At 45.1% G+C, this 19,531-nt stretch overlaps 1 protein-coding gene and 1 long non-coding RNA gene across 2 annotated transcripts; one reads left to right on the forward strand and one right to left on the reverse strand.

The window, feature by feature from the left end:
• Positions 1 to 4,192: 4,192 nt before the first annotated feature.
• On the reverse strand, positions 4,193 to 10,862 carry Il36b (interleukin 36 beta). The gene is made up of 6 exons (XM_050139888.1): positions 10,651 to 10,862; positions 10,405 to 10,468; positions 9,523 to 9,610; positions 7,620 to 7,727; positions 5,765 to 5,904; positions 4,193 to 4,999 (listed from the first exon to the last, which is right to left on the reverse strand). Exons 2-6 carry the CDS (start codon positions 10,405 to 10,407, stop codon positions 4,787 to 4,789), a joined length of 552 nt encoding a protein of 183 aa, XP_049995845.1. The 5' UTR covers positions 10,408 to 10,468; positions 10,651 to 10,862; the 3' UTR covers positions 4,193 to 4,786.
• A 354-nt stretch (positions 10,863 to 11,216) lies between these two features.
• On the forward strand, positions 11,217 to 14,086 carry LOC126500207 (uncharacterized). Its single transcript, XR_007591274.1, has 2 exons — positions 11,217 to 11,266; positions 13,698 to 14,086. It is a non-coding gene; the product is annotated as an uncharacterized lncRNA (long non-coding RNA).
• Positions 14,087 to 19,531: the final 5,445 nt, after the last annotated feature.

A 19,531-nucleotide genomic window follows, 5' to 3' on the forward strand; every position in this document is an offset into this window, starting at 1 on the left:
CAGTGCCTACGGACCTTCTGGGAAGTGACTGCTTCTGAGCACAACCCAGGACTCCATTACATTTTCAGTACTGCTGGCCACTCTTTCTATGCACCCCTGAGCTTACAGAACTCAGAATCTTTGTAGCCTGCCCTACTGTGTGTTGGCCTTCACTATTAGAAGTCCATCCTGGTCATCCATGGGGCAATCTTTTTTTTTCTTCTAAATATTTTTTAAGTTTATTTTATTTTATTTTATTTATTGAGAATAGGAAAAAAAAGTTTCCGCCTCCTCCCAGCCTCCCATTTCCCTCCCCCTCCCCCACTCTTCTCCCCCTCCCCCCTCTCTTCTCCCCCTCCCCCCACTCCTCTCCCCCTCCCTCTCCAATCCAAAGAGCAGTCATGGTTCCCTGCCCTGTGGAAAGTCCAAGGTCCTCCCCACTCCGTCCATGTCTAGGAAGGTGAACATCCAAACTGGCTAGGCTCCCACCAAGCCGGAACATGAAGTAGGATCAAAACCCCTTGCCATTGACCTTGGCTTCTCATCAGTCCTCATTGTTCGCCATCATCAGAGAGTCTGGTTTTATCCCATGCTTTTTCAGTCACAGTGCAGCTGGCCTTGGTGAGCTCCCAATAGATCAGCCCCACTGTCTCAGTGGGTGGGTACACCCCCGTGGTCCTGACATCCTTGCTCGTGTTCTCCCTCCATCTGCTCCTCATTGGGACCTTGGGAGCTCAGTCCAGTGCTCCAGTGTGGGTCTCTCTCTCTATCTCCATCCATCACCAGATGAATGGATATGAAAGATATTCGTCAGTATTGTTATAGGATAGGGTCATTTCAGGTTCCCTAACCTCAGCTTCCCAAGGGACTAACTGGGGACATCGCCTTGGGCTCCTGGGAGCCACTCTAGGTTCAAGTCTCTTGCCAACACTAAGGTGGCTCCCTTAACTAAGATATGTGCTTCCCTGCTCCCCTATCCAACCTTCCTTTATCCCAATCTTCCTGTTTCCCCAAGATCCCCCAATCCTCCTCTTCTCACTTTTTTCTTCATCCATGGGGTCATCTTATTCTTAATCCTTGCTCTACCCTAGAAAAAATATTGTCTCCATTAATTCTTTGGACTCCTATGTTACTCAGATGTTGTGCATATACCTAAAGGTATGTGATAGGGTGCTTGGGCAAAGTACAAGCCCTCAAACTATACCCACAACACTCTGAGAGGCAGGCGGTGAACACTACTTGCGGGGGACAGACTTCAGGAATATTCAGTTCTGTTCTGTCTGTGCCCACCTCTTCCTGAGTGAACATCCTTTCATGGCCGTAGTTCCCTGGGGTTACAAGTATCATATTAAAAAGTAGGGGAAGAAATGAAATGAGATGTTACTAAGGAATAAATAAATAAGATATAACTTTCTGTGCTTTTCAGTTCCATGTTCCTTGAGGGGCTTAGTATCTGCTCTGATATTACTTGGAGTTGAATGCTGCCCTTGCCCAACGTGGCAATGTAAGATCTTGCCAACACACTTTGATACTGATGCAAGATATACAGTATGCGGTGATAATTTATTTTAGCAATATTTCTTGAGAAATTGTTATGCAGCAGGCAAGAATAGTACAAAGCCAAACAAAAGAAATCTTCCATAAGAAACTAAAATTTCTATGACTTTGAAGGAGAAAACGTGCTTCCTTTGGCTGGGGAGGTGAAGTGCGACCTCCAAACACTTCAGATTTAGGGTGTTAAGAAGACACAACAGGCATTTCAGGACAAAGCAAACAAAAGAGGAGCTAGGCCATCTTTATTAAGAAGCGCAATGGCGTCTCTCCCACATCCCCCAACCCTGGGTATCCTGCACCAGGCCACAGCTGATGACCTGAAGTGGCCATGTGGGACCCGGTGCATAGATGAGAGATGCTGCCGCTGAGCCAGTGCCTCCTCCCTCCCACTGTCACCCTTACAGCCACCATGGGGGAGCCAAAGATGCTGCTGCCACCACCCAAGCCCCAACTGCAGAGAGAAACTCAGCATCAGAGACAATGGCTGTATCTCCAGAGATTTTGGTGGCTGCCAGCACCAGCAGGACCATGAAGCAGCTTGAAGGAAGGGTCCTTATTCCAACCTTGGGTCAACAGACACAGTCTGCAGCATGGAGCCTCTACTTCTGTGGAGTTGCCCGAGGACTGTCGGCATGAAGGTCATACCATGTGAACCAGCAGCAGCCTGGAGATCTACTGGATCCTGTCCCCAGACACCCTGCCCAGCTGAAGGATTCTCCTGACTTTGAGCAACAACAGAATATCCAAGAAAAGTCTTGGCAATAGTCCAGGATGTATGGTGTTTCAGAAATCAGAAATGAGTCAGACCAATGACTCGTTATAATGACTATTGCATAAAAAGTTGTTTGGACAAAAATATATTCTGTGTGACACTCCACAGTTTGCAATGCCACTTTGATAAGTAATGGTGTGGTGGAGAGTTGGGGAAAATGGAAGAACAGAGCAGCATGCGTTGGCAGTGAGAGAAACAGAACTAAAGACGCAGCAGTGACAGGGGTGGGGACCATGGCTGTTGTGGACCAGGCAGCATGGAATTGCCAAGTAGGACAGGTAGAGTGGTGAGCAGCAGCCTGGAGCCTTCATAGGCTCTGCTCCTGAACACACTGCCCCAACCCTGTGACCACCTTCACTCTAACAACAGCAGGATATCTGAGATGGACAATGGTTCATCTTCTGGATGGGGCCTTCTCAGAAAACCTCCATGGTTCATGCTGTCACCAGAGGCCAGGTTGCTGTACAGGGTCCATGCTACAGTCCAGGCTTTGCTGATATCTGTGGTCTGGACAGGCACAGCCGGCTATATTGATACCTGTGCTGCTACCCAAGGCCATGTTAGTGTCTCTAGTCCAAGATGCCACCAGGTGCCATGTTGATGTTCATGGGTCCTGTTACTGTCATCAGTGGCCATCTCACACAGTCTGTCTCTATGCCCTGTGCTTTCTGTCCTAGGGCACAGGAAGAGATGACCAATGGAACTGAGATTGCCAGCTATGGTGGTAAGTATCTGGGATATAATTGGCATTAATAAACTCATAGGGAATAGCACTATTAAGAGTTGTGGCTTTGTTGGAGTAGGTGTGGCCTTGTTGAAGGAAGTGTGTCACTGTGGGGGAGGGGGGGAATGGAGAGGGAATGAGGTCTCCTTTGCTCAAGTTACACCTGTAGTTCAGTTCACTTCCTGTTGCCTGCAGATCAAAGATGTAGAATTCTCAGCTTCTTTTCCAGCACCATGTCTGCCTGAACACTGTCAGGTCTCACCATGATGATAATGGACTGACCCTCTGAACTGTAAGCCAGCCCCAATTAAATGTTTTCCTTTGTAAGAATTGCCACGATCATGGTATCTCTTCATAGCAATAGAAACCCTAACTAAGACACTGTCATATAATGGCTCCTTGAAGATTGTTGCACAGAAATGACAAGACTAAGACATAAGTTGTGAGCTATAAGGCAGGACTCAAGTAATATCTCAAACAGAATCACTAGTGGTAATGTTAGAGGAGATAAGGCTAGAATGGATCTTGGAACACATTTTGCCTAACCAAGAACTTTGAACTCAGCAGTGTTTGCAGCATCACAAGGCCTAATGTACTGTTTTGCATGTTGGGGTCTGAAGGAGAAGAGGTTGCCGTGCTCATGTTTGCATTCAGGGTTCCAGAGCCTATTGTAATTGTGTCGCTTCCAGCTAAAGTAACCCTCTACCTTAGTTACCGTTTTATTGCTGTGAAGAAACACCATGACCTATGTAACTCTTATAAAAGAAAACATTCAATTGGGGGCCTGATTACCGTGTAAGAGGTTAGTCCATTATCAATCATCATACAGGGAGCATGGTGGCATGCAGGCAAACATGGTCCTGGAGAAGTAGCTGAGAGATGTGTATCCTGTCCATAGGCAGAAAGACTCTGAGCCTGGCATGGGCTTTTGAAACCTCAAAACCCACTGCCAGTGACATACTTTCTACAACAAAGCCACACCTCCTAATTCTTATAATCCTTTCAAACAGTTCCACTCCCTGGTAACTAAGCATTCAAATATGACTCTATAGGGGCCATTACTATTCAAAGCACTACACCCTCATACAACAAGCAATTGATTGAAAACTGTCCCACAGATACTCTTAAAGTTCCAGAAAAAAAATCAGAGCCGATTCTTCAATTTCCATTCACTTTATAAAGTTAAATAAAGACATTATAATTAGTTTGAAATTCAACTTAATGTGACTGACTCTCTGAAATTTGGGTTCATTTTATATTCACTTTGGTTAGCAGTCACCATAATAAAAGCATATACTGTGTGTCAAATTATTAACTGATGATGTTCTGAATCTCTCATGGTCATCAAGACACATAAAATCTTTTATATTGCTTCATTCTTGGTATTTATCTTTCAGGCATTTATCATATTTACAATAAGCATATGTAAAGTTAAGAAGGAAGAATTTTTCACTGGAATCCACACCTCTGCCCCATGGGATGCTGTGAGAACAGGGAGGGAGAATTGCATGTAAGTCTCTGACTTGACTGTACTTGGTAGCTGAATGGATGGTGGGACGAGATCAGAAAAGGATAAAAGTGATTCTTGGGTTTCACACTGGAATGATGTTCAGATGAGTGACACTACAATGTATGTTCTGGTGCAGAGGTGACATGGTGGTCTTTTACGATGCCTTGCCGTGTTTTCAAGTAAAGGATTCTCCATTCGTTTGCTTCTTTGTCCTGGACTCAGCCACACATCTGGCCCATGCTGGACTTTAATCTTCAGCCTCTAAGTAGAAGTTGGTACTAGTAGTTTCACCCCTCTGTTGTGTGAGGGTGACTGTCTGCCTTGCCGTGGCAGGGGTGGCTATGAACCAGCCAGGATAGGAGACTGACTGGAAGGCAGAAGTGGAGCCCTCTGTGCTGTGGTAGAAGAGAAAGTCTTTCGGTGCTTTGCCCTCTTTGTATATTTCCATGATGCTTACATCCTAGGGTAAGAAAGAGACTTATTAATGAGGATGACCAGGGAGAAGGGGCTACAGTAACTGAGCACTGAGTGCACAACATGGGAGTAACTGCTGTGCCCAATAGGAGGGACATGGGTTAGGGAATACAGGCAAAAGAAAAGATAGCAAGCTATCAAGCCAGGCACCTACTAGTTTCCAAATAGCCTGGCTTTTCCCCAGAGTCCCATCATACAAAGGGACTGATTCTTTGAGGTATGGAACTCCCTGGAAGAGAATGGGGTAGAGGGAGAGGGCTTCTACTATACACCCATCTACAGTTTTGTGCCAGCCGGCCTGAATACCCAACCTCTGAGTAAATTTATGCATTACAATCTCCATCATTAGCAAGGGATAAGACTTTTAACTATATATCTTTTCTTTTAGCACACAGAAAACTTCAGATTAGCATTCCTTTGCCTAAGTGTGGCTTATTAGCATCTCTGATGTTATTTAGGAGGAAGTTACTCAGGACTAAGAATGGAGAAGCCACTGTTCCTTCACTTTTCAGAAACATTTCCATGGGTTTGATGCTCTGGTTTTCACTTTAATTCCCAAATCTGGGGTTTAAAAAGATGCTGTATAACTCAGTGGTATTGTTATTTATCTGGAGACTGGCCAAGTAAGGGCTCCTTTCTTACTCTGAAGAGTGCAAACTTGCAGGGATATCAATTTTCTTCTGTAAACTGATAAGCTACCTTAAATAAAAGTCTATCTGGTATACCTCCCTTACCAGCTGCAGGTACTCACCTTAAGCTCCAAAGTCGGTGTGCCCCCAATTTCAGCGCAGAAGAGGCAAAGTTTTTCGCCCTTGATTCCCAGAAAAACTAGATTACCTTTTTCAATATCTTGGAATTCTTGATCTCTACATGCTATCAAGTTAAGAATGACTGGAAACACAATAAAAAATGGGGACAATGTCAGGCTTTGAAAGAAATTCAATCTTTTGACCCACACCCTGTTAACCCTCCTCCTCCTCCTCCTCTTTCTCATCATCATCATCATCACCATCATCATCATCATTTCCTCCTTCAAAGCTCCCACATTAGCCACTTAACAGTGATTATTGGTTGCTATCCTGGGACCAGTTTCGTTTTGCTTCTTGATACCAGAACCTCGGTTGTCACTTGGGCACATTGTTTCCCAAAAATTAAAATAAGATATAGTCATGCACTTATTGTGGTTCATGATATATGAGTAGAGGTATCCTGAGGGGTTTCTACAAGGTTCCTTAAGAGACTAGACTCACCTGGAAATACTTCATCTGTCACATCCTGTTACCTACACCAAACACTTAAGTGATAGCTTACACAAACCTGAGGTTGGTGAATCAGAAAGGAGACTCTTTGATCTCTGGTGGCATCATGAAACCAACATGGAACCCAGCCTGGCCCAGCCCACTGGTTTTATATATGTAAGAAACAAACCATTATCTTACTTTAGTTCTTGTTGTGTGAATTTTCTATCATTCTTGGTTGGAATTAATTATCCAATAATTTAGGAAGAATTTTCCGAGCATTTAGACATTTTGTATCTATTTCTTGGCATAGGACAGGAAACAAACCCATTTGACAAACTATTAACTATTCACCTAAGACAAAGCACTATGAGGAAATTGAAGATTTGGTTTAGGGCAAGATATGAAATACTTCCCTCAAAGTCCCATATATTGAAAACTTGAACATCACCTGGGGCCACTATTGAAGCAGGATCAGATCATGAAAGTCCTAAATTCATCAATGGATTAATCCATTAATGAGTTCACAGCTGAATGAGTTATTGGATACAGAACCTATCTGGCCATTGGTGATGTTCCTTTAAGGCAAGAAGGTTGAAACCTCCTCCCAACTTTCTGTCTACCACGAGGATAGCAGCTCTTTTCCACCATACAATGTGTCTGTCTTGACAGATACCTAAAAAATCAGTGGAGCCAATAGAAGGCTCTGAAAACTCTGAACTTATTCACCCAAATCAACCTTTAAGTATTTTTTTAAGCTATTTTTGGTGGTGGTGAGGATAGGCTGTCGTACTAGTGAAAAGCTGGCTCCCACAAAGATAGAAGGAAGAGAAAGATGGAGTGAAGAGCAAGTTTCGGTACTGAGGCTGGGGATATGATATGGGAGGTCTCTCTGTGATGGGCAAGGTTAAGAGGGGGATTAAACAAAACATGGAAGTTTTAAAGAAGTGAGATAAGGCTGAGATGGGTTTCCTTCTGATGGGAAGAAGGAATTTTTCACCATCATTAGAAGAGGAGATATGGAAAGAGAAGAACATGTAATTTTGACAGTGGAAAGATGGGCGGGTTTGAATCTGCGGATATGGGTATGGTTGGCTAGAATTTAAAGGAATGCCGTTCTAAAAGAAACTTGGTGACTGTTACACCATTCTCTCCTATTGGAAGATGCTTTCATGAGGGTAAGTGTGCTGTTGTTTCTATGTATACATCTTCCTTTGTAGCATGGGGCTGTCTTTTTTTCCTTGCTTGTCCTCTGAACATCAAGTAGGTGACCAGGTAAGGAAGGCAGAAGACTTATGCAGGCTGATGTCAACTCGCAGTGGGTCCGATGCATCTTCAAGAGTAACAGTCCCCTCGCATGTCACTTACCAGGCTTGACATTGCTGCTAGCAGGCACCGCTATTAGAGAATTTCCTGCCAGGACCCACACCATCTGTTGGGAGTCATAGATCCTGTAGGTTCTGGGAAATTCCTGACCTGCCAGATAACAAGACACAGGTGTGGGTATAATTGGCTTTAAGGTTTGAGCTCCATCCTAATAACAACAAACTGTGAATTTCTGTGACAGATATTGTTCTGAGAAGAAATGGCCACAGGAAGGGAAATAGGGCAGGGACGGTTTACGGATCGAGGCACAGAGAAGAACTGGGTACATTCCTGGTTACAGGAGATGCATGACGCTTGCCACTTCTTCTGGTGTTACCTTTTCCTGGTTTATAAAGTCTCCACATAACAACACCAACCAAGACTACTTAAATCTGTCATCGGTGTGTATGTGTAATATCTAATCATCTTAATCAAAATAAATAAGCAATTCCATTTTTAACATAATCCTTTATTGATTCTTTGGAAATTCCGCAGCATGCACCCCAATCCTGCTCTCTTCCCAGTTCCTCTGTATCTGCCCCTCACTTCTGCAGCATTGCCCCCGCAAACCTAATTAAAAACCAAAAACTCACGGCGCTCCGACATCTTTCCAACACCTCCTTCCTGCATCCCAGAGTTACTTGGGAGCTGCAGTATGTCACAATGTGCACCCTTCTGTCCGTTCAGCCCCACCCACAAATATTCATTGCGATGAGTCACTGGTCTGGTTCAAGGCTTCTGTCCACTGCCACACCGTCATCATCCCTGGGCCCTCATTGAAACTCCTCCCGGATATCCTGTTGTTGCCCCGAGTCATGCAGATTCTGTGGTTATCCATCCACAGGACCGGGCTCACACGGATGCATGGGGTCTAGACCACATCCTGTAGCCATGTTGGTGTCTGAGGGCCGTACTGCCACTGAGGCTGTGGTAAAGCTGCTGCCAGGGCCTTATCTGGGTCTGTGGCCCTACAGCAGTCAGGGGCTGTGTTGATGTATGTGGCTCCTGATACCACAGAAGCTACTGCTGATGCCAGGGGTCTGGCCACAGCCTGCAACCTTGTTGATGTCCGAGGGACTCACTGGAACTTGGGCCATGCCAATCTGAATAGCCTGTGCTGCCACCTGGGGCTATGGTGATATCCAAACCAGACTGCTACCGAGGACCATGTTTGGGTCTGAAGTTGGAATCTATGCTCATGCTAGTGTCTGAGAGCCACGCCACTACCAGAGCCAGGCCTATCTGGGTGGCCTGCACAGTCACATGGGCCGTGGTGCCAACCGGGCCCATTCTACCACAGTGGGTCATGTCTGGGTCGGTGGCCCAAAGGCAGCCAAGATCAGGGCTGATAGTGAAGGGCTTGTGTTACCACAGGGGGTCATAGGGACTATATGTGCTGAAATCTGAGGGCTGTGCTGAACCATCCCTGCCCCTTACTAGCCCTGGGGATAGCTGGCCCTGCCCCTTGCTAGACCCTGTATCAGGATAAGTGACCTCACCTATCATGGGAAAGCTGACACGGCTCTGTCTCCACCCCACCCCTCTCCACAGACAAGAGTGAGCTGGCCCCAATGGTTAGGGCCTAGGAGAGTTGTCCCTGCCCCTCACCTGAGGAGGTGGGGTCGCATTGGCCAGGACCAACCAGCTTAGCTACCACCCAGACCCTTGAGCTGGCCCACCCTAGCATCTGCCCCATCAATGACTTGCTGCAGTGTGTGAAGGAACAAAGAATCTAAATGTAACTAACAAGAAAGGAATTAAGTGCCTTGAGATTTCAATATGTAGATTTCTGAGTATTTCAGCCAGAGCAAAGAGATTAGTGGGTTAAGAAAGTGAAACAGGCCCCTTAGACCCTTTGGGGAGAGCAAATGGAGATGGTCCAAACAGGTTTGTGATTCACACTTACTTTCTTTGTGGATTTTACATTCTGAATCTTCAGAGCTTTCTTGAGGAGGATAATGTACTTTAGATTGTGGAGAGAAGGCCATCATTGCCTGGCCATGAGAAAGAAAAGGAAATTATTCTTCTCTTATATGCTTCTAGAATTTTATGAAAATTTCTTTAGTAAGAGCCTCCCTAAGCCCTCACCCCATACACACATTAAGATGTCTTGATGAATTATGTGTGGTGTTTACATGTGTTGAGTATTTTGTTTGTCTGTGTGCATGTGCACCAAGTGTGTGCCTGTTGTCTGTGGGAGGTCAGAAGAGAAAGCCTGATCCTCTGGAACTGGAGTTGTAGACAATTGGGAGCTGCCCAGTGTGGTCCTCTGCAAGAACAGCAAGTGCCCTTAAGCACTGAACCATCTTTCTAGCACCCAGGCTGATGTTTTAAAGTGTACCTAGACAGAACGTATTTCAAGGCCAGCAAGCCCTGAGAAGACGCTCCCAGCCCTTTAGTGACTGGTGTGGTCCTAGGTCTCAGGGTGGTGATGGCTTTGAATGCCATCTGCTACCACATCTGGAGGGTGAGCACGTTCCATCACCCCAGGTGCCTTCTTGTGCATTGAATGACCATATTGTGCTTAGAACAGAGCCAGGTGTGCCGCCCACCCCTGTTCTAGCTCCCCACAGCTAGGGAATGGCTACACTTCCTGCTCTTCTGTCAGAAAACCCGCCCCTCTGACTTATGTATCCCTTTGCTATCCATTCAGAGAAGCACCTCCAAGGATTCTGCATGTGAACATCCACGGCCACATCACAAGTCTCTCAAACATCTCTAGAGATATTTGATTCTGAGATTCTGGTTATTAATAGCACAAGATCTACCAAAGTCCACAGTCTCTTACCATGAGAACCAATTGTTCACAGTCCTCCCGGTCCAAGAGCCTCAGTGCCTCACATGAGAGTTGTCTAAAAGCAGAAATAAGCAAAAAAAAAAAAAAAAAAAAAAAAATGCAAGCAGCATTTTTATTATAAGCAACTCTAATTTCTCTGATACCTTGTACCTCGGGTCAAGGCCCCCAGAAGCACCCAGGGCTAGACAGAAAGCAGTGAAAGGTCTCCCTCAGAAGGCTCGAAATAGCAGAAATTACCTTTGTCCAAAGAGGTTCTTGTCCCTGGAATCAAACCTTTGGCTGCAGCTGGATCTGCAGGCACTGAGAGCTTGCCCGGGACTCCGGAGCTTTTAATTAGCCAGGCAGCAGCCCTGTCGCCTGACCCTGGGTGTGCCCACTTTAGCAAGAAGGCTGAGCCAGGCAAGGAGGACCTGTGAGCCCTTGGAGGGGAGGCAGGGAGGCAATACAGGTGCAACTGGTCTGGGCTCCTGGAGAAACAAAAGCAGAGCCCACACCAGAAAACAACAGGGAAGAAATGCACAGGCTGGAAGTTGAGTCACAGAGGAGGACACGGGCTCTGGACTTGAGGCAGAGGTGTGGCTGTCTTGACTCAGTGGGCAGCATGACAACAAAGTGCTATTTGCCTGGCAAGAGTAAATATGTAAATGTGATATGTAAATATGTGAATATGTAAATGTGAATGCAAATATGATGGAGGTGGGTCTTGTAATAATAAAGAAACTGCCTCGGCCCTCATAGGACAGAAAATTAGGTAGGCGGAGTAGACAGAGGAGAATGCTGGGAAAAAGAAGCTGAGTGAGTGAGTCGCCATGATTCCCCTGCTCCAGACAGACACAGGTTAAGATCCTCCCTGGTAAGCCAGCTCGTGGGCTACACAGAATATTAGAAATGGGTTAGAACAATATGTAAGAGCTAGCCAATAAGAAACTGGACCTAGCCAGGCCAGGCAGTGTTTGAAAGAATACAGTTTCCGTGTAATTATTTCTGGGTATAAACTACCCATGCGGGCGGCCGGGTGCCGGGGACGCAGCCCTGCCGCTCCTATTTCAACACAAATATGTAAACATGGCAAATCTCAGTCCTGATCTCAGGAGTTTACATATTTAGTATGCTGCAGCTCAGGAGAGCGTCTTCTGTGTCTGATAAAAAACGTCAGGGCTCTCCTTTCCTGAATAATCTTTTATTCCTCACAACAGCCCTTTACTGGTCACTGGTCCTTCTCACAGAAGAAAACCAGCCCAGAGAGAAGACAGAAAAGCCAACTAGCCAGTCACACTGCCCAGCCAAGTGTGAAGCCTTCTGCTCTTGGGTGCCCTGTGATGTGTTCATTTATGGTCTTGATCTTCTGCATACTGTATTAGAAACACCCAGGAGGCCTTGGGCTTCACTCTGTGCCCAGGGAGCAGATGAAGATGCTATGAAGGATGCTCAGGGTTGTGAGCTCCTAACTATGTAGCACGAGTCTGATGCAGCCCAGACATTGATAACAGGAGGAAAACGTCACTCCTGGAATAATACTGTGGATCAGTGCTAAACACTAAAAGAACCCTGCTCAATTTGTTCAAAAATTCACTCTCTGATATTCCGCATTTGGGGATTCCCAAGTGTGGGTCATGGTTGTATTCTCTGAACTCTGCCATTAAGTCTTCCCCTTGGAATCTTGCCATGGTCCCTAACTAGTGTCTCTGTCTGGCCCTAGGTCTGTGCCCACTTTACCAAGAAACCTGGGCTGGCACAGAAGACCTGGGAAGATTTGAAAGGGAGGCAGGGAGGCCATGCAGGTGTGAAGGCTCTGGGCTTCTGGAGAAAAGAAAGCAGAGAAAACACCAGAGAAAACGCCTTTTCCTGGACTTTAATGTCCACCCAGTTGTGGCCAGGATAAGACAGAAATACAGTCACATCGCCTTCCTGTTCTAAACTCTCTAATGGTGTCATTGTATCGTAGGACACTCAGAACTCTTGCCCTGGTCACCCCAGCCCCAAGGACCAGCCCCTGGTTTCTTTCCCGCTGCTACCTCAGGATTTCCCTGGCTTCAGTTTACACTGGACAGGTGCCAGTTCTCCCAGATTGCTCCTGCTTGGGCCACTGGGTGTCTGCACAGCTCTTGCTTTTTCTGAAAACAACCTAACCATCACAGGGTTTTTAAAACAACAGGTCACATAGATGAAAGGGAATTGATTCTGATACCACATAAATACCAAATGAAAGAACATTGTACTGACTTTTTCAGCGCTAGGAAAGAAAGATTAACAGGGATAAAGACGAGCAATCCACAATGCTGTGTCAAACCTCCCAAACATGAACAACTCAGCATGTGTATTTGCCTCATCATACAGCTTCAAATTATATGATTCAAAAACCGGTGGGGCTAAAAGAACAAATAGACTTCCCTTCAATTCCCTCCGTGAACTGAACACTCCTTGCTCCACAGTTAATAGAACAAGTAGCAAGGAATGTTGATGAGATGAGATACCGACCTGAGCAATGCTTTTTGCTGACTTGACCGACGTGTTATTTGTACAACAGTTCACCTGACAACAAAAAGAAGCATCCCAGTCCTGGGGACAGGAGTGAGGACAACACAGAAGGAGAAGGCACGGGGAGGGCTAAACAAGACTGAGGATGTTTGAAAAATCCATAGGGAGTCATAGTAGTTTATGGTTACACAAATTGCATAAAACATGTAGGTCTGTGTATAGGTGTTTGTACATGTGTGTATATGTATATAATTTAATTGAGGTGATATTACTTAGGGTGACAGTACTCCCCCCAAAACCATAGACTATCTAGCAAAGCCCCCTATGCTAGGCATGGGAAGCCTTCTTTCAAGTTGTTGGTCAGGAGAATCTAAGAGACTCCTAAAACATTGGTCATTGCCATTGCTTGGTGCCTTCCAAAGAAAGAAGGAAAGATCGCATGCTGAAGATATTGTACGCTTCAGGCAGAGGACTTGGAGGGAGCCATCTAGACCTGGCCTGGAAGCCTTGGCTCTCAGTATTGGAAGGAGTCGTGTAAACTACAAAGAAAGAAAAGTATTCAATAGCCCTACTTGGCTATAATGCCCAAAACCACGATGCCCAGCATGGCGAGATATTCCAAAAGATGCAATAGCTGTGTTCATATACTGGGGGCAACCATAGCCACCAAACTGGACTGAAGACCTGCTCAATAGGAGGAAATGCATGCCTGATGCTGTAAATTTAGCCAACTACCAGTGATTGGTTGATGCCATGGACCCTACAATTCCTAACTGCATTCTAAATATATGTCCTTATATCCACAGATAAGAGCCTTGACCTTCACCCCCCCCCCAAAAAAAAAGCCTGTTTTTGCACCAGATGGAGACCATCACAGAAAGCTTTAACTGGTCAAAAGGCAGAGAACAACGGACTGCGGGGTACCAGTCCTCAACTGACATATTCACAACATAAACCTACACTTAAGGCTCAGGGACATCACAGGAGAGAGAGGCAGAAGAGCCAGAGGACAAGGACATCTGCTGCAAGATTGTCTCTTTCAAAGATGTGGACATGAACTGGGGGACTAAAGAGAAGGGGTGGACCTAGGAGGAAGTCAGGCAGAGGAATGGGCATTGAATATGATCGAGACATGCTGTATTAAATTCACAAAAATTAATTAAACTATGTTATTAAAATAAAATGTTTAAGCCAGGTGGTGGTGGTGACACAAACCTTTAATCCCAGCACTCAAGAGGCAGAGACAGATGGATCTCTGAGTTCAAAGCCAGCCTGATCTACAGAGGCAGTTCCGGGACAGCCAAGGCTACACAAAGAATCCCTTTCTCTATAAACATATAAATACATAAGTACACAATAAAATAACTTTTAATGTAAATAAAAAAAACCATAGGATCTAGCAATTCTATTTCTGGATATATGTTTGGGACTGTGGACCTCCAGACCCTGAATTTCCTGTGACCCCTTGCCTACTTGGAGTAAATAACTTGTTTTCCTGTACCTGCAGCTGCTCTGAGCACAAGACCCTCAGGAATTCTTGATTGCAGGGGAGTGGTTTCTGGTGCGTTTGCAGCTGCGAGTTAGGGTATAGCCACTAGTCAAGGATATAAGTTGCCCTGTAACACAATAAAGGGGTGTTCTTGCTGCAAGGATGACTCCTCTCTCTCTCTCTCTCTCTCTCTCTCTCTCTCTCTCTCTCTCTCTCTCTCTCTCTCCCCCCCCCCCCCCCCCCCCCCCCCCCCCCCCCCCCCGTATGCCTGTGTGTTTCAATCTCTAGCCCCTTGCCTGTCTCATGAACCATACCGTACCATAGAGCACAGAGTGTGGAGAACAGGCATAGAGTATTCTGAAGTATTTTATAGTGCATTAGAAGTGTAGGCTCACAGCGAGATCGGGAACTAGGGACACGCTGAGAAATTGGCCTCTGGAAGACTGGCCAGCAGGACAGTAATAAAGAGGAGGCGGGAGGGTGAACTGAAGACCTCCAAAAGAATGGAAGTCTTTAAAGAGACAAAGAATAGACAGATTCAAAGGAGTAAAAAAAAAAATGTGCACAGAAGATTTGGATTATGTATGCTATTGTGTTTATTTTTTTGACTGGAGAGAGACTCTGGAAATTGCTTTAAAAAAGGGTACTTTGACTTTAAAATTTGGGTCTAGGGATTTGTTGCTTTGGAAAAGAATTTCTGCCAGGATAGGCTCCAAAGCCACAAAGAAACCCTGTCTCAAAAACTGAACCAAAAAAAAAAAAGGGGGGAACGAAAAATATATTAAGACACTTTGTTCAAATATGCCATAATAGTATCTAGTGCCTTGATTAAAATTTGTTTTATTAAAAAGATTCTGACATCGAGGAGTTCATAGGATGTGATGCTTTCTTACTTCCCCATTAGAGCCGGGCCTTCCTGACAAAATCAAGAGGAGAGAGTTGAAGCAACCTCGGCCATGCACCCATGAGCCCAAGCCAAGTCTTTGTGTCTAGGGGCTTGCCTGCCAGGGTGAGCTGTTCAGGTCTTTTGCAGAAAGAAATGGAAAATTAGGTACGTGACTCAGTCATGTGGCTATTAGACTATGAGCTAAGGGCAGCCTCTCTAGTTTATACTGGATGATAGCACCCTCTGCTGTTCAGTGTGAGACTGGCAGCTCAACATGCTTTTCAGTCCAGCCCACAGAGACTGTGCAGACCAGGGTGAATGGAGCCAGACTCACGCTTTTCCTGAACCAGCACCTTTTGACTTTCTTGTGGCTAATTTCAATTTAATATTAGGTTCCTCCCAGCAATGCACAAACCGTACAATCCATGAGAGAGTCCTCGAGGTCTGGAGATTGTTGAGATATTTATTACAAGGGAAGTGCTTGGTCCTGCCCCTTGGGACTGACCTGGATCTCGGGTGGAGACATTAGGGTGGCCCTTTCTCTTCCTTCGGTGACTCAATCAGGGAAAACTGCCTGTGGGTGCTACAGACATGGGAGCCTCGCCCATCATGTGGGCTGTCTGCACATTATGCCCAGTCCTAGCCAGTAGAACTGGCTGTTCCCCTCACCATCACTTCCCCCCACCTCCACCTACATCCCCTACTGGGCCTCGATGGTACCAGCTGAAGTGCTGTGACTCCACCCACCGGCTTCCCTCTGTCTTTCTCAAGTCTGTTCTCCAAAGCTGTTCCCTCATTCCATCCCCACGGCCCCAGACGATGATTTTATGGTATAGCTCAACAGAAGAGGAAGTCGGGATTGATAAAACATCCACTTCCGCTAACACCTCCATGCTCCCTGCCTCAGCAACATCTCTTCCGTGCCTTTATTCCACAAAGCCGCCCCAATGAGGAGCCTCCCTATCTATAAGGTAGCCTGCTGCAGTGCCCAGTGGAGCCTTCTTGTCTAAACTAGCTGTGCTGTTTTGTTGTTTCTGAAACCCATCCTTTTCGAATAGACCCTTAGTCCTTCAGGCAGTGAGACTCTGCCAGTGATGTGGACTCGTTCCTAGTTCTGCCCTTTACCCATCTTCATTTCCTTTAAATCTATAATCTACAAAGTTGTTCTCCGCTAGATGAACTGGACATGAAAGCCCACAACAGCAGGTCTACATCCTACTGAATTTATGGCCTTGGGTGACTCTTTTCTTCTAAATGGGAATAAAAACAGCTCTTGCCTTCTATGACTGTTGTGACTAGGAGCTAAGACAAGAGTGGGCTGTCCTTTAACACAGTGCCTGGCACAGTAAACATGTAGCAAAAGTTAACCCTTCTTGTCAGAGCTTTAAAAACCTAATTGTGAATCCTGTGGTCATTTAACCGGGTGAGTTGGGTGGAGAAATTGCTCAAGCACATACAAGATGGTATTAGGTCTTGAAACCTGCCTCAGATTTAGGTCAAAGTACGCTAGGCCTCTGCTATGTTCTCTTTAATATTTAGGATGAGTGCAGAATGGGTGGGGGGAACCTAGGGAGCAGGAAATTTGTGACCAGGATCTGTACTACCTGCAGAGTCAGATCTTCATGGGCTCTGCCTCATCAGGTCCTCTCAAAATCTCAGTGCAGAGGAAATTACCATTCTCTTTACACAAAGAGATAAAAGTTAGGCAGGGTGATGTGTTGTATCAGAAAGATGAGACGAATCTCTCAAGACTGGGGTGGAAACAGAGAAGACTGCACCGGTGGTGAAGAAGTGGTGGTGACATCAAGACTGGTGGTGAGGATGCTGGTGATGGGGATGCTGGTGTTGAGGATGCTAGTGGTGAGGATGCTGGTGGTGATGTTGCTGGTGGTGATGTTGCTGGTGGTGAGGATGCTGGTGATGGGGATGCTAGTGGTGAGGATGCTGGTGGTGAGGATGCTGGTGGTGAGGATGCTGGTGGTGAGGATGCTGATGGTGAGGATGCTGGTAGTGAGGATGCTGGTGGTGATGAGGATGGTGGTGGTGACATCAAGGTTGGTGGTGAGGATGGTGGTGGTGAGGATGCTGTTCTTGGCAATAATGGTATAGCTGTTGTTCAAGTTCCTTCTATATGACAGGCACTGATGTGGTATTCCCCCTCTGTATGCTGTGAATACCATTGGTTAATAAAGAAACTGTCTTGGTCCTGCACAGGAAATAGAGGTAGGCAGGGGAGTGCTGGAAGGAAGAAGGCAGAGTCAGAGAGAAGCCATGTAGCCCCACCAGAGCTGGACAGAACTTTAGCTGGTAAGCCAATGTCTTGTAGTGATACACATATTGATAGAAATGGGTTAAATTAATAAGTAAGAGCCAATAAGAAGCGAGAGCAAATGGGCCAGGCTGTGATTTTAAAAATGCAGTTTCTGTGTTATTATTTTACTTCTGGGCAGCAGGAACCAACAAGCAGCTCTCTCCTACTACAAACTGGCACCCATGTGTCCAGCTAAAATCCACTTAAAATCCTGAGAGAGGTTAAAAACAAATCCTAGACATGAAAAACCAGAGTTAAGCATGGTTTGGTAGCAGCATTTTCTTGGCTGGGCTCTGTTTGCTAGAAGCAAGCAGAGGCATGGCTCCTTTAAGAGAGGTTTTCCTGATTCAGCGGTAGGAGGGAAAAAGCAGCAGTTTTAAAATGCCAGCTTTCTGGGCCATCTGCCAGTACAACTTCCGACTCTTTCTGGAAGTTCGGCTATGGAACACCCGAATGGGGTTTGTGGACCTGGGTGCTCGTATGCCTGCTTGGGAAAGTAACTGAGACTATGCCTGAAGCTCAGCACCACCAACCCCACATGGGCAGGCAGCAGGATCAGGGCTGCTAGGAATGCACAGGCAGGAGAGCATGGCAGATTCCTGCTGCTATACACAGAGATATTTCCAGGCAGTGCAATGCTCTGCATGGCATATCTATCCATTACTCAGATTTAAAGGGTTTATGTGCTGTATGCTCATTCTTAGAGTTAAAGTGCTGAGTGCAGCTCCTACCTGGTGGTCCCAGAGCTGGCAGTAATGGTACGTCCACCATTTTGAAAGTGGAGAGAGGCAGAGCCAGCATCCAGAGCTGCTGCAACCAAGCTGCTTACCATTTTAAAAGCTCTTCAAGACAGTAAAGAATTACAGATACACAATAGGGCAGAGTCAGACATAAAAGAACTCTAAATGGGTCACAGTGTTGGATAAATGTACACAGGCTTGGGAGAGAGAAGAAAAAGAGTAGAGAGAATTATAAAAAATTAAGTCTTAAAGAGACACAGCATAGACAGTTGTAGATTAAAAGAAGTAAAAAATAAGCCACATAAAAGTGGAAAATTCACAGAGAGTCTGGATTGTGTATGTTATTGTGTTTTCTTTGAATTTTTTGACTGTGAAGGAGTTACATATAGAGAGACATTTCATTGTATGGGCTGCTAAGCTAAGCCATCATGTATATGATAAAGGTATCTTGACTTCAGAATTTGGGTCTAAGGATATATTGCTTTGGAAAAGAGGTTCTTCTTTTGTTTTCACAAAGGATGAGAACCTGCAGATTCATTCCAGACTAATGTGGTTTAATGGACCAAGAGCCCCTGAAAGGTTGCCTTGAACACACCTCAAAACATTACTTTGCCCAATAAATAAGAGGAATCAGTTTGGAGAGTACTACGCCAAAATTCCCAAATATTGTTTATAAATGTTTCTTTATATTTAAAGGAAGATATGCTATAGAGATTTTCATTGGTATGGGTCTTGATTTATTGGTGCAAATTTAAGGTTATATATTTATATATAAGATTATATAATTTATATAATAAATATATTATTATATATATATCTGCTCTTGATTAAGGTATTTTGATTGTGTAGTTCATTTAAAAATTTAATGTATAATTAAGAAATATAGGTTAATACATAGTCATCTATAATAGTCAAGTTTATAGTCATGTTAGTTTTTCTAGATATATAGAGATATATTTCAATCAGATATTCTTCAGAGACCTCCAGAATATGAAATTTAAATGTTTAAAGAAATTAGGACTTTCCATGACAGTGAAACACATCTGCTCCTAGCAGCACCAATTACTTTAAGAGGAATATGGGCATTAAAGAAGCTCCTTATGGAGTTGGTTAGGCATTTGGACAAGAAACTGCTCTTCCCTGAGCTACTTGATGAACTGGACATGCAGAACCCACAGAGAAATGACTGCTAAACTTGCCTAAAGGTGAGACAA

This window comes from Alexandromys fortis, unplaced genomic scaffold (assembly GCF_014885135.2).
Source record: "Alexandromys fortis isolate MF-2015 unplaced genomic scaffold, M_Fortis_MF-2015_v1.1 scaffold_33, whole genome shotgun sequence".
NCBI classification, from domain to species: domain Eukaryota; kingdom Metazoa; phylum Chordata; class Mammalia; order Rodentia; family Cricetidae; genus Alexandromys; species Alexandromys fortis.